The sequence below is a fragment of the Tupaia chinensis genome, unplaced genomic scaffold (assembly GCF_000334495.1).
Source record: "Tupaia chinensis unplaced genomic scaffold, TupChi_1.0 Scaffold000054_1, whole genome shotgun sequence".
In the NCBI taxonomy this organism is placed as follows: Eukaryota; Metazoa; Chordata; class Mammalia; order Scandentia; family Tupaiidae; genus Tupaia; species Tupaia belangeri.
The window spans coordinates 1,960,614-1,975,941 of record NW_006159512.1 but is presented as its reverse complement, the minus strand read 5'-3'; the positions used below and the strand labels follow the sequence as shown (position 1 = coordinate 1,975,941).

Sequence of the window (15,328 nt, the reverse complement as noted above, 5' to 3'; positions counted from 1 at the left end):
TGTAGCCAAGAGATATTCCTGGCCCAGTATGTCTAAGCCTAGATTTGTTACCTGCTGCTTACTATCTGTAACATATCAACTTATCTATGGAATGTCATGAAATACACGTATGTAGTGTTGCTTTGCCCTATAAATAAAGGCGCCCAGTTAGTCTGGGCAGTGCAAGTTGCTTAGGCTGCTTAGGCTCAGGTTGCCTGTGTCCCTTGCTACTCTGTCCCTTTGTCTCTTTCTTTCTGTTTTCTCTTAGATCGAGCTAAGTCCAGGGCGGACTCCAACAATACAGGAATATTAAAACTGGAAAAGGGACCAACAGATGGTGTAATGATATACCATTGGACTCTTGCATAGTTGGCCATGGTTGGAGTGCCAGATCCCGTGACTTAACACTCATGCTAGGCATGTGTGTGTGTATGTCCAAATTTCTGAGGAGACTGGAGGAAAAGAGACTGCGATGTGACCATCCCCCCCGGGGGGGGTGATTTCTCATTTTCTGTCTCTGTCTAATGAGTGCATGAGTTTCAAGCTGCCAGGTCCAGGATTCAAATCACAGTGGACCAGGTGGGAGTCCAGCACTTTAACCACTACACCACCTGCTGGCCTCAGATGAGTCACATCTGAGAAGGAAGTGTGACCCACTTTTTGTGGTTCCTATGTTTCAGTTTGGAGCAGAATAAGTTCCAGGGAATAATGTGTTATTTCAAGTGACAAGAAGAAGCAATCAGAAATGCAAGACAAGCACTTAAGAGAAATGAGGGACCAGCAGGTGGCATAGCAGTTAAAGCGCCGAAATCCCATGTAGCTGAACACAGTTCAAGTCCCAGGCCTGGCAGTTCAAAACTCAAATTTGGCGTGTGTGTGTGTGCATGTGTGTATGCCCAAAATCCTGAGGGGAGAATAGAGGAGAAGGGATTGTGGTGTGGCCATCCCCCCTGAGGGGTGATTTCTCGCTTTCTGTCTCTGTCTCTCTGTCTCTCTCTGTCCCTCTGGTGAGTGTACATACTCTCTAGCAAAAATCTCTCTTAAAAAAAAAAAAGAAAAATGAAAGCTGGAGATAGCACATATGAAAGATACTCACTGAAAAAAATTAAAAAGAAAAAAAAGAAAGAAAGATACTGACCAGATAAAAGCTGAAGCCATGAACTAGAGTGGAAGAGAGGTGATGAAGGGGATAGTCAAGGACAGATGCTACAGGAACCACTGAATTTTAATGGCAGGCAAAAGAGTTAAAGAAGGGGTTACAGAGAAAAGAGGATAAAGAACAAAACACTGATTTCAGATGGGAAGAATTTTAAAAAGGAATCAGGTGATCAATGGGAGGTTGGACAACTGGTAAAATGAGAAGAATAAAAATTGGATAATGAAAAATAGCAGATTCCACACTAATCCAGAGTGGATTAGACTTTACAATAAAAAATAGAGACTGGAAAGAAAACTAGATTTTATGGTCTTCAAGGGACTTCATGGGAGATCTTATGGTCTTCAAGGGACTATTATTTAAAAACCATGATTTTTTAAAATCATGGTTTACATCACTGTGACTAATCACAGGCTAAAACACGGTTAAGTAGTGAATGGGTAGTCAGGGAATGGAGACAAGTACAGACAACTTAAGAAGTCCAGTTATAAAAGGAAAGAGTTAAAAAAAAATGACTATTTAAAGGAAAAAAGGAAAGTTTTTCAACTGTTGATTTTAAGAGGCTTACAATGGCGAAAGGATATCTGTAAACTGTGGGAAATAATCTAAATAAAAAGAAAATCTAAAGCTCAGCGAGAAGAAATAACCAAGGTAGCAAAGTGCTCAGGAAAGAACAAAAGAAAGGAACGAGAAACATAAGTAGGGAATGAGTGCTAGGATGAGAAAAAGGAGGGAGAAAGTGGATTTTTTTTTTTTTTCCTGTGAGAGGGCTCATAACAGGAAGCTCTTACTTGATGCTTTCAACTCTCTGAATTAAGAGCTAAGATTATTGATTATCTCCACAGAATGAAAGGGTTAGGGGCATAAGAACAGGAGAAAAGATGGGAATAGGCACTACAGTTAAACGGCAAATCAATCAGGGATGAACAAACCACAACTCAGGAGCAAGGAAGGCCCAGTTGAGTAGCACAGCTTAGATTTTCAGACCAGATAAATGACCTGGATTTATAAGTTTCTTGAACATTCAGCAACCTAGCAGTAATGGAATAATGCTAAGGACAATGCAACTTGCCAGAACTTGGATTTAGTAATGAAAGTAAGACAGAAGTTGGCTAAGAGATAAAATGACTCCAAAAGTCATTCACTTTATAAGAACCAAAAAGAAGAAAAGGACAGAGAGCTGTAAGAATTTCTCAAAAGAGGGCTACCTTAACCTAGCCATGGATATTCTGAATAATCTCCTATAATGTGGCTCTCTTCCTTTCTCCGCCATCGTGGTATGTGCGGTCCACTCAGCTCTTCACCATGTCTTCCCACAAGACTTGCAGAATCAAGTGGTTTCTGGCCAAAAATCAGAAGCAAAATTGTCCTATTCCCCAGTGGATTAGAATGAAAACTGGTAATAAAATCAGGTACAACTCCAAGAGGAGACACTGGAGAAGACCCAAGCTGCGTCTATGAGGAACTGGACAGGATATGGGCCACATATTTATGCTGTACCAAGGTCACTATGGTCTTGCCACATCAAGCTGAAAATGGTCACCATTGACTGGACGCTTGTGTTTATTGGGAAAAAATGATGCTTCGCCTTGTTTCTAAGTTCTGCATTGGTAGGTTGGTTCAGTAATAAATATGGGAGACCTTTAAAAAAAATCTCCTATAATGTGGATTATTCTAACAGATAAATAGTTGGTATTTGAAATAACACATTATAGAAGCCAAAATGTATTTATCCAAATAGTCTCCCTAAGATGCTCCCAACATTCATTAACAGATAGCTAAATTCTACAAAGTAGAGTTCTACCCAAAAAGATTCTTAGATGCCATGGAATAATTTATACAAAATGAGTTACTCAGTCAAGAGATAAGCTACGATTCAACCAGAGAATCGGCATTCAGAGAGAGTAATTCAGTAGTCACCTGCAACATTATCATATTTCTAGAGATTCTAACAAACAAAAGAGTGCCTGAAAGTGTTCGAGCATTTTCCTGGAAGGGATATATGTCAAGAGGGCATGTTTTGATATAATTCTATACTATGAACTTCAGAGAATGATACAGCAAAAAAGATGACAGAGTCTCTATATGTCATAAACCTATATTCAACCTTATGAAAGAAATAGAAGATATAGGAAGATGGCTGAAAAGTACAAAACCTTTATAAGTAGAAATTAAAAGACAAGCCAAGAAGTTTCTATCTACAGATATACACAGATACACACACACACACACACACACACACACACACACACACAAACACAGAACCAAATAGATGAATAACAACACTCTCTTAAGTATTTGCAGGAAGTTTTGAGGATCACTGGTAAGTATGGCAAGTGAGCCAGCTCTATGACACAGGGGTAAAATCAGACCTGACATGGCAACTGTCGTTTGAATCCCCAGCCTCGTCTGCCCTAAATGCACTTTACAAGCACGAGAGTGCCCAATCCCACAGACTGGAGGCGGGAGGAAAGGGAGTGCAGCATGACCAGACCCCATGAATGGTGCTCATCTCTCTCTCTCATTCTCACATACGTGTGCACGTGCTTTAGCATGAATAAAGGAAAAATATATGTGGCAAGTGGGGACCAGCAGGTGGCATGGTGATTAAGGCACTAGACACTACCACATGGCTGATTGCAGTTCAAGTCCCAGACCTGGTGGCTTGCTTCCTCACTTTTTATCTCTCTCTTTCTCTCTCTGGTCAAATTAAAATATAAATGAATGAATAAATAAAATTAAATGAATAATTATTCAAATATATATATATACAGCAAGTGAGAAAGAGACCAAAAATATCCCAAGAAAATCTAACAGGACACATATAGGGACTACGAAACACATAGGAAAAGTAGCTCGAAGAAGCCCAAAAAGCTACCTTGCCGAGAACTATTAAAGCACATGGGCTACAGGAAACAAACTATTAGATAGGAAAGCAGGTGGCAGAATAATGGAAGGTAAAGAAGTGACTGTGATGAGCCTGGGTTCCTATGATTTGTAATATGGTACTATTTGTGTTCCAGGTCAAACTGGCAAGATGAAAATAATGGTAAGGGTAATTCTAACAGCTCTGTACTTGGATAAGATAAAGAACGTATCTTTTTTTTTTTAAGTTTATTTATTTCTCCCATTAGCAAAGGAGACAGAGACAGTACCCCAACAAGGTATTTTTTGTCACGGTCCACCCCCCCCCCCAGCTCCACACAGCCCCAGATCATAGGGCATGGACATGCCCAGTATACTCAGGGAGGTCCCTGGGACATGAGCTTGGAACCCTCCTGTGTAAGTGAGCATCAAAGAGCACTGCATTTTCCCACTGCACCTTCTCTGGTCCCAGGAATGCAGTTTTGAAAGCATCTATAAAACCTGAGGGGACAATACCCTGACCCAGAGCAAATACTATAAAACAAGAGGGAGAAGATGGACCAAGACACCAGGAGGTTTTAGATAGGCTGGACCAAAGAAGAAAGGAGAATTAATAACCAAGACATTAGAGTGGCAGTGGACACAGGAATAACAAAGAAAGTGGAATTAGGATCTTATTTGAGAAAGTGGAGATATGAGGAAGAAAAATTTAGTTTTTTGGGGATTATAAATTTCACGAGACTGAAATTTTTCCCCCTAACACCTGAGGTTTTTTTTTCCCATATAGCATCTCAAAAACAGGAAAATAACAGAAAAGGCAGAATAAGTAAAGAAGTAAAAGTAGCTCCTTTATAAACCTGACTCCTTAGACCTCAAAATATTTTATGACTATATGCTTAAAATGGGATGTATGCCTAAAAACGTAAGAAATCAAATTACATGAACTTTAAGTATTACGTTATAAACCATTCATAAATAATCATGAAAATTACAGTTATATTAAATATGCCCCAGAAGTTGAAATGAAAGCTCTTTCTTGACCAATATAAAAAACAGAAACCTATTTCCATGAGTAAATCATAAAACTGTCTGTAAAAATACAACCCACTTTAATGATGTACAAAAACGAAAGCATACCTTCAGTGTTCCATCAGCTGAACAACTAGCCAAAAGCTCATCATCTGGTGAAAATCTGCAGTGATTAACTGAATTTGTATGACCAAACATGGTATTTCGACACTCTTTTTGATTCAAATCCCAGAGCTATTTGAGAAAGATAAAAAGACAAATTTTAAGAGATGAGTACTAATAGAGAGAAGTCAGAAATCATGTGAATTTCTTCTTTTCCTTCCATTTAAGTCTCTTTGGTTACAGAATAGTGTTCAATTCATAGTAACACAAAGATGTCAGATACAAAGACGAACCTGCAACTAACAAGCAATGGGGCAGTCAGCCCTGAGGTCGCCATCTAAATCTAAGGGACTGGGAGGTTCACTGAGGCTTCTAATCTGCATAAGAACTAACAACACAGTTATTGCTTTTCTTTTTTTTTTTTACAGAATTCTTTATTTTATTTATTACTATTATGTTTAATTTGAGCAGAGAGAGACAGACAGGGAAAGTGAGAAAGCAAGCTGCCAGGTCTGGGACTTGAACACCAGTTGGCCATGTGAGAGTCCAGCACCTTAACTAACATGCCACCTGCCAGCCCCCAATTACTGTTTATTTTAACTGTATGGGTTAGAATTATTATTATTTTACTGAGTTCTAATAATATGTCATAAATTATCCCCATAATTTTTAAATGCTAGGTTATCTAATTCTAAAAATGGTTATTTCTAAGATTTCCCAGAGAAACCTCAAATTTTCAAACTAGGCTAAAAGCTATTAATTTTCTAAAAAAAATTAAAACATTTGAAAGATCGACTTTAGATATAAATACATTTACAGGAAATATAAGGGTCTGTTAGAACAGCAAGTCAAGGGGCTGGCAAGTGGCACAGTGGCTAAGGTGATGGACTCCCACTGCCAACAGCAGTTTAAGTCCCAGACATGGAGGCTTGCTTCTCATTTTCTCTTTCTCTCTCTCTCTGTTTCTTTCTGGTGAGCACATATGCCCTATAGCAAATTTAAAATATAATAAATAAAATTAAATAAAAATTCTTAAAAAAAAAAAAAAAAAAAAGAGCAAGTCAACTGACACCTCCAGGAAGCAACCAACCAAATCTAGAATGTGGCATATTCCACAGGAAACATGCCACAATTCCTTTAATGAACTAAGGGCAGAAGAAAGGAGGTAGAAAATAAAGGGAACTTTCACAGAAGTGTCTTAAAAGAGATACAACAGCCGAATGCCACTGGGATTATTTACCAGTGAAAATGTAACCCAAACCAAGTCAACTAGAGTCTTCTCTAAAATTAAATCTGTGGGATCAGGGAAAGTACACATTTCTCTTCCTCTGTGTTTACAAGCAGTAAGATTCATGTAAGCCTCGAGCTAAAAGCTGCCATATCTCTGCCACACAGAGAGCATGCATGAACCAACAAGGAGGAAAGCAGGGCCTAGAGATGGAGAGGAAGCCAGAGCCTGAGACCAGGATGACAACCTCAAGTCAGCTTTGTGCGATGTCATGTGCCCTCTAGACCTTTCAGATGAGCCAACAATATTGTTTTTTATATTTGCTTAAGCTGATATAACAAAAAAAGTCCTGCTAATAGAGCACACAAGAAAATCAAATAAGATATTCCAAAGTATCTGTCAGATTTATCTACATAATTCTCAATATCCACACTTACTTTGAGGAAGAAGTCACTTGACCCAGTGGCTAAGAGGAGATGATGATTTTGGTTGGTGAAATGGCAGCAGTTGACCTGCTCTGAGTGCTCATCATAGGTGTGTACTAGTTCCCCAGTCACGGAATTCCAAATCTAGAAAGAATAGGGAAAATAGAATGTATAAATACCTATTTTTTCAAAGGGATAATGAAGTAGCAAAGCAAGTATTTGTTGCTGTACAGACTCTATGTATCCTGTCACATATTTTCCCAAATGTGATGCTAGTACCTCCCTCTTCTCTAAAATATGGCAGTAGTTTGCCTCAATTTTTTTAGAAGACAGAGTCTTCCTGTGTCACAATTCTCCTGCCCTAGCCTCCCAAGCTGTTAGGACTATAGGCACACTTCACATGACAGATTTTTTTTCACCCAGGGTCTCACTATGTTGTCCACACTAGCTGTGAATGTATAATCTCCCTGCCTTGGTGCCCCAAATAGTTGTGACACAGTTGTGTACAGCTGAACCTGGCTTTTTACGGTGAGCCAGGAATGAAACCTGAGTTTCCTATGTGGCTTCAGCCTGTTAAATAGCAGCATCAACCAGCGTATGCCTACCACAGCTGGGCCAATCTCAATGTTTTGCTTTTCTTTGAATCACTTGTAAATAAACAGGTCTTTCTATAGTATAATTGAAATCTCATGAAAACATTATATGCGAGGCCAAAATTTCACATGTTCAATGAATGTCAGCAGGCAGAGAAGTGCTTCAATAGGAATGGCATAATGGACCAGAATGAATCAGAAGGGATAGGTCCAAGACTTGACCCCTGTAATTTGTGTGGCCTTCTTCAAGTCCTTGACCTGCGGCATCTCAGTTCCTGCCCCTGTAAAATGGGATACTTCTACCTGTCTCACACAATTCAAGGTGCCAAATGAGATATATATAAGTGTTCTGTTGACATCAAAGTATAATATAAATAAAGGCAGATTATTCGGTGAAAAAAATAAAGGCTTTACAGTCTGAGAGAACTCTTTGAACTCTGCTATTAGTTAATGTGAGCTTGGGCAAGTAACTTCAACCCTGAACCTGTTTCATTTTCTGTAAAATGAGATCAATATTTACTTTGTAAGTTGTAGTGAGAAAGCAATAATGTAATATTAAAAAAGTATGCCAGGACTGGGGACCAGCAGGTGGAAATTAAGGTGTCTGGATCCCACACGGTCAACTGTGGTATTGAGAGTCCTGGACTCAGCAGCTTGAAAAATACCCTGGACATGTGGACATGCATGTCCAAAATCCTGAAATGAGGAAGAGGAGAAGGGATCATGGTGTGTGGTCAACCTTCCTGGGGGATAATTTCCCACTTTCTCTCTCTTGCTCTCTCTCTCTTCAGTTAACACACATACCCTATAGCAAACTAAAAAAAACAAAAAAGTATGCAGGGTCAGCCCCGGAGCTTAATGGTTAAGGGAGCTGGATCCCACCTGGCCAACTGTGGTTCAAATTCCAGCCCTGGTGGCTTGAAAAACATACCAAGTGCATGTGCGTACATGCCGAAAATCCCAACAGGATGGACAAATGGAGAAGGACTTGTGGCATGACTATGCCCCATTAGGGGGATGCTTTTTCCCTTTCTCTGTCTCTGATGAGCACACTTACCCTCTGAAAATTAAAAAAAAAAAAAAAAGAAAAAAGAAAAAGAAAATGTTAAGTATAAAGCCTCTCCTTGGGCCAACCTGTGGCATGGTGGTTAAGGCAGCTGGATTCTGCATGGCTTACTACATGGTTCAAGTACCAGATGGGGTTGCTTGAGAAACATACTGGGTAAGTATACTTATGTACCCAAAATCCCAAAAGGAGGAAGAAATGGAGAAGAGACTGCAACATAACCATTCCCCATGGGGAGGGCAGGGGAATAGGGGTCCTTTCTCATTCCACCTCCCAGCAAGTACACAAACCTCCTGCCAAAAATGTTCTAAATAAATAAAGCATCTCTCAATATTAAGTTCTCAGTAAAAGTGACCATCATTTTAGTTACTTTGTAAGACAACTAAGCAGTCTGTTCAATAAAATGACAAAAAAAAGAAACAGGGCCTGACCCTGTAATGCAGTGGTTAAGGTCTATGCAGAGGAAGCTGGATCCCACATGCCTGACTGGGCTTCACGTTCTGGCCCCAGAGGCTTAAAAAACATTTAGGCATACACATGTGTGCCCAGGATCCTGACAGGATGGAGAATTGGAGGGAAAATGAATGTGACATGATCAGGCCCAACCCATTGGAGGGTGCTTTCTCTCTCCTATGAACACAATGTGTAAGAAACAAAGATACGAATGGAGGAAGGAAGGAAGAAATTACCTACTGAATCTTTGCTGGGATTTTGACTGTTTACAGGTACGAATGTCCCCTCCTATAGCAGTCTGTTTGCATGTGATCTAGTCCCTCCATTTGAAACAAGAAAATGAATTCAACAGTGATTACAACTCAAGAAAAGAATATTTTCCTACCTTCACTTTTTTATCCACTGAGCAGGTTGCTATAAATCTGTCATCTGTAGAGAATGCACAGCAGAGCACTTCATCTTCATGAGCCTTGATTTCTAGAAGTTTCTCTCCTGTTTCAGCTTTGAACACCTACACAAACAATAAAACTGTTTTACTATAAACTACTTAACCATAGGCCATCATTCAATATAAATTATTTTTATAAAGAATTATTTTAATTTTATTTATTATTAATTTTTTTTCTTGAATTTGACCAGAGAGAGAAAGGAAAAGTGAGAAAACAAGCCACCAGGTCCAGGACTCAAATCGCAGTAGGCATGTGGGAGTCCAACACCCTCACTACCATGCCATCTGCCAGCCCCATCAATATAAAACTTTTTGTGGGGGGGGAGAGGGTTTTTTTTGCTATAGGGCATGTGTGCTCGCCAGAAAGACAGAGACAGAAAGCGAGAAATAACTCCCCGGGGTTGGCCACACCACAATCCCTTCTCCTCCATTCTTATCTTGGGATCCTGAGCCCACATGCACACATGCCTGGCGTGAGTTTAAGCCACCAGTTCCAGGACTTGAACCACAGTCAACTTATATGGGAGTCCAGCAACATAGCCATTATACCAACTGCTGGTCCCAATATAGAACATTTTTTAAAAGCCCTTAATAATTGCTATTTTGCAAAACAGAACTGAATCTTGGCAAAAATCACTCCAAAAATGAGGATTTCTGTGATCAGAACTGATATCAACTTTTGTATGTTTTAATATAAATAGTGAACTATCTATTGCTAAACATTTTTTAATATTAAAAACAAACAAACAAAAAAACGGCAAATAGCTAGGAGGTGGTACAGTGGTGATGCAGCTGAACCCCAAAGGAAAGGCCCCGGGCTTGCAGCCAGGACCTAAATGAGCATGCTGGTTGCACACATGTACCCATGATTCAGGAGAGCTAAGGGTGAATGTGGGCCCTGATGAGGGTACATCTTACTCTCTGTCTCTCTCATGGAAGAAATAAATATATAAACTTAAAAGAAAAAAAATGTTAGAGTACAGCTTCAGTTCTTGAGACTATTTTAGCAAATGCTTAATAAACAAAAAGAAAACATTTAATCCAATATACTTTTTTTTCTGGGACTTAAAAGTCAAAATTAACATAATTAGTAATAAAATACACAAACAGAAAGAAGGTATGCTCATAATCTTGCAAAGACTAAAACTATTCTAAATATAAAAGTTTTAGCTAATTATATTTTCCTCAAAATTAAAAGGCAAAATGATAAACACAAAGAAAAGCATTCATCCATGTTTTCTGAAAACAATGAGAACTTAAAGAAATTCCTTAAAATACCATAAAATGATGTAGTCCAATTTCTAATTACAGTCAGAAATCTATGTCTAATAATGTTAATCAAATGCAGAAATTTAAAAAGTTGACTCCAAAGAATTAGAGCGTTAAATAGTAACTACTAAAAAAAGGGTTAAAGGCAGGGAAGGATGAGCATGTGTTGGTTAACAGATATAAAATTACGGGTAAGAGGAATACGTTCTAGCCCTGTAGTCAACAATCGTTTATTGTTAATTTTAAAATAGCTAAAAGAGAATTTTTGAATGTTCCCAGCACTCAGTGATAATAAATGTTTGGGGTAATGGAAATTTAATTATACTGATTTGATCATTACACACTGTATTCATGTTATGAGAAATCATAATGTACCCCATAAATATGCACTATTATGGAAACTATAATTTAAAAAAGAAATCTGTGCCTAAACCTTTGACGAAATAGGTGTTTTACTAGGATTAGCAGGTTGCCTGGTGGTTATAGCACTGGACTCCCACATGGCCGACCACAGTTCAAGTACTGGACCTAGTGGCTTGCTTTCTTTCTTTCTTTCTCTCTCTCTCTCATGAATATAGATTCCCTATAGCAAACTTTAATTAATTAATTAATTAATTTAATAATTTTAAAACATATATATTTTATTTACTGCTTTTTGTTTGTTTTTTGCTAGAGAGCACAAGCGTTTCCCAGAGAAAGAGGAAGAAAGCAAGAGAGGAGGAAACACCCCTCATGGGGAATGGCCACACTGCAATCCCTTCTCTTCCATCTTTGCCTCCTTTTGGGATTTGGGGCATGCAAACACACATACCTGGCCTATTTCTCCAGCTGCCAAGACCAGGGCTCAAAATCACACCTTGGTCATGGGGAATCAGCTGCCTTAACCACCCAGTCATGAAGCCAGCTCAATCTCTTTTTTTTAATCAGAACCCTATTCATTGTGCCATGAAGTTCTATGTTTTCTAACAATTATTTCCTCATTCTCCTTTTTTGGTAAATGGACTGGCAGGATAAAAGCCACCTCTTTGTCATGCATGTCTACAATTATGAAAGCATATAACTATGTTTTTTTTAAATCTCTAGAAACAGTTTCCATAAAATGTGCAAGAGATCTGGGTTTTTCTGTTTCTAAACTGTAATTTTCTTGAATTTTAGAATTTAAACATATTGTAGTCTACACCAGGTTGGGGACAGCCTCTTTCAATTTTTCTCAAGAGATAAGTTTTACCTGTAAGGTTTTATCAGCTCCACAAGAAGCTATTCTCTGACCATCCTCAGAAAAGCAGGCATGGTAAACAGCATCTGTATGGGGGCGGACAACTAAGCGGGAGAGATTCTTGATGTTTTTTTTGTTTCTAAATACAAAAGGAAAATGAACAGAAATCCTATAAATCAGACTAAAAGTAATTATTTTCTCTCAATAATAAAGTAAGCTATCTTTTAACAGGGCTATATTTTCAAAACACAAAATTCTCAAAATTAAATCATGAACATGCAAATGACAGCATAGATCAACTAAAGGAAAAACACATAATAAATAAAAGTGGCATTTTAGGAGAAATGTTACCCTATATCAAGCAACCTGTCATATGTTACAAATGTCACTGACTGGAATAATTCTTGTTAATCAAACACATGTCACTTTCTATCTCCCTTCCATACATCAGTAGTATGTTCAGATAAAACATTATGTAAGGATACCTTCAAAAAAAAATCTCCGTATCTTTCAAAATGATCATTTTCCAACTAAAGTATAATACTACTCCCACCACTGTGTGATGTATTTTAAAACTGCTCTTCACTAACTGCAATTTTTCATAGAGGAAAAAAGATAAAAGAAATGTCCTTTTCTTTACATCTTAATCCACTGAATACCAACTATTCTACTAGCAATATTATATCATTGTTCATGGGCTAAAGTGTAAAAGGAATGCAATGTATACTTAAAACAAGTATCAGAGGAGTGTCAGAACCTCATTTACATACATTCCAGTCACTTGGAATGCACACAAATAGCTTAAGTGCTACTGTGTTTAAGAGTCAAAAGTCAGATTCAGAAAATCCTAAAAGTCAACCTTACTTCCCCTACTTATTAGATGTGTAAATTTAGGCAAATTACTTAACCTAATAAGTGTCTATCTCCTCGTATGTAAAATGTAAATAAGATCTACTGTAAATAGCACCTGCACATAAACACACCACTATTATCATTCTTCAAGAAAATTAGCCACACATAAGACAGATCAAATGAGAAAAAGAGGGAACCAGGAGTTAGCGTAATGGCTATGTCGCTGGACTCCCACGTAGTAGACTATGGTACGTGTACCGGACCCGGTGGCTTAAAACTCACGCTGGGCGCGTGTGCGTGCGTGCCTAAGATCCCAAGAGGAGAATGGAAGAGAAGGTTTTGCGGCGTGACCATCCTCCCTGGGGGGTGACTTCTTGCTTTCTGTCTCTATGTCTCTCTCTGTCTGTCTGGCAAGCGCACGCGCCCTATAGCGAAAACCTCTCCAAAATCAAAAAAAAAAAAAAAAATGAGAAAAAGGAACACAAAGGCAAAGCAGACTTAAGATTCTGCCTTGAAAGTACTAGTAGTGACAAAATAAATAAGTATAATAGAGTGAAAAAGCCTTAAAGAAAAATAGGTAAGTTTCTAGCAAGGTTAGCTTAGAGGATTAGATTAAGAAAATATTTCCTTCTCCCTAATCTAGCTACTCAGTTCCCCAAAGCTCGGAAAGCAAACTTCATAGTGACGTGCATATGAAGGATCTCCAAAAGTTCATGGAAAATGCATATTATGAAAAAAAACTATGCATGGATTTTGACATTTTATTGCATTGAAATAAACTCTTACTTCTATCTCGTTTTCCACATACTCTGAAGTTCCCTGATATAGTAGGTGGCCAAAAAATATCAGAAAGACAACAAATGAGGACCAACTAGTGGCATGGTTGTTAAGGTAGCTGGATACCACATGGCCAACTGCACATCTTGGACACAGTGAGTCCCAGACCCAGCAGTTGGAAAATATGTTGGGTGCATGTCCCGGTTCAAGCCCCAGACCCTGCAGCCTGAAAAATATACTGGGCACTTTCCCCTCATGACACACAACAAATAAATAGCAGAACTCCAGGCAGGTTAGAGCCAGAGTCTATTTTTTTTTTTAATTAATCTTTTATTTACATTTACTCACTGCACATCTTTACAACGTACAACAGTTTTTCCCAGCATGAATACAATGCGTATTAGTCAAGTCAAAGATACTATGATAGGGACCAGCAGTTAGCGTAATGACTATGTCACTGAACTCCCATGTAGTCGACCGTGGTTTGAGTCCCGGATCCAGTGGCTGTAACTCGCGCCGGGCACGTGTGCGTGCATGCTCGAGATCCCAAGAGGAGAATGGAGGAAAAGGGATTGCGGCCTGGCCAACCATCCCCCCTCAGGGGGGAGGTGATTTCTCGCTTTCTTTCGCTCTGTCTCTCTGTCTTTCTGGAGGGTGTGTAGCAAAAACCTCTCCAAAATATATATATATATATATACTATGATATACATTATCAACAACAGGTAACTCTTCATGTTTGTGTCTATTAAATGTCTTGTTTTTTTACCTAATTCCCTCCCTCCCACCCTTTATTACTCACCCATAAAAAAGTCTTATTTTAACCTCCAGATAATCTCTACTACAGGACATATGGAACATTAGGGGAAAAAAATAAGTAAACAGGAAATCACCATAAAGTGTGACAAATGCTATGATATGCGGTACACCAGGAGTATTCTAGAACGTGGACAGATATGACTGAACTTCAGTAAGTGAAGGGGGTTGCTATCCGGTAAGGGTGAAACCTCAACTTCCCAAGAAAATGCTAAGAATGGTTAACTCTGCAAAATTGGAAGGCTGGAGAGAGACAAGGAATTTTTGACTTCTTACCTTCTTTAACATTTTAAAAAATTATTTAATTTAATTTCATTCATCATAATCATCATCATTATTTTAATTGCACACAGAAAGACATGGGGGGGAGATTGAGAAAGCAAGCCACCAAGTCTGAGACTCGAACCATCATCAGCCAAGTGGGAGTCCAGAGTCTTAACTACTGACACATGCTGGCCCTAACATTTTTTTTTTAATCAGGAACATGTATTATCTTAAAATTTAAAAATAAAAATTTTAACTAATAAAAATTTTAAACTCTCTTTGATACTATCTCTATAGAACTTTCCCTGAATTCCTCACTCATCTGACTTAAATACTTTTTAGTTCTACCTCTATTTATGCATACTCCTGTTTAAACTTCTTTCTTCACTACCATATTGTGAACTCCTTGGAGAAGCCTTTGAACCTAGTAACAGGGCTTAGAACTTTAAAGAAACTGAAATGAGTATTGAACTAAACTGAATCTCGGAAATCTCCTATGGCAGTCTAACTTTGGAAAGTGGACCTAGGGCCATAAAGATTATAGAGAGCAAGCTGGAGTTCAATTACACATAAATTACATATGCGAAACGACAACCACTCACATTTACTATTTCAAGCTATAAAAGAAGCATATGGAAAGAGCATGGAAAATAAATCCAGACAGATCCTGGGTTTAAATCCCACTCAATAGGACACAGGAGCTTAGTTAAGTTTCAATCTCTCTGGGCCTTGATTTCTTCACTTGTAAAATAGTAATTAATATTTACCTTATAAGGCTGTTTTGAGATTAAAT

At 38.4% G+C, this 15,328-nt stretch overlaps 1 protein-coding gene and 1 pseudogene across 4 annotated transcripts in view; one reads left to right on the top strand and one right to left on the bottom strand.

The window, feature by feature from the left end:
* The window catches only part of APAF1 (apoptotic peptidase activating factor 1), a 104,800-nt gene that overhangs the window by 56,439 nt on the left and 33,033 nt on the right, over window positions 1-15,328 (bottom strand). For all 4 annotated transcript variants that reach the window (XM_014591696.2, XM_006141372.3, XM_027775627.1 and 1 more), the window contains 4 exons: window positions 11,842-11,968; window positions 9,282-9,407; window positions 6,797-6,928; window positions 5,138-5,263 (listed from right to left, as the gene is read on the bottom strand). In XM_014591696.2, coding sequence (XP_014447182.1) covers window positions 5,138-5,263; window positions 6,797-6,928; window positions 9,282-9,407; window positions 11,842-11,968 — 511 coding nt within the window. The remainder of the gene's footprint in view (window positions 1-5,137; window positions 5,264-6,796; window positions 6,929-9,281; window positions 9,408-11,841; window positions 11,969-15,328) is intronic.
* LOC102476390 (60S ribosomal protein L39 pseudogene) lies at window positions 2,441-2,706 on the top strand (annotated as a pseudogene).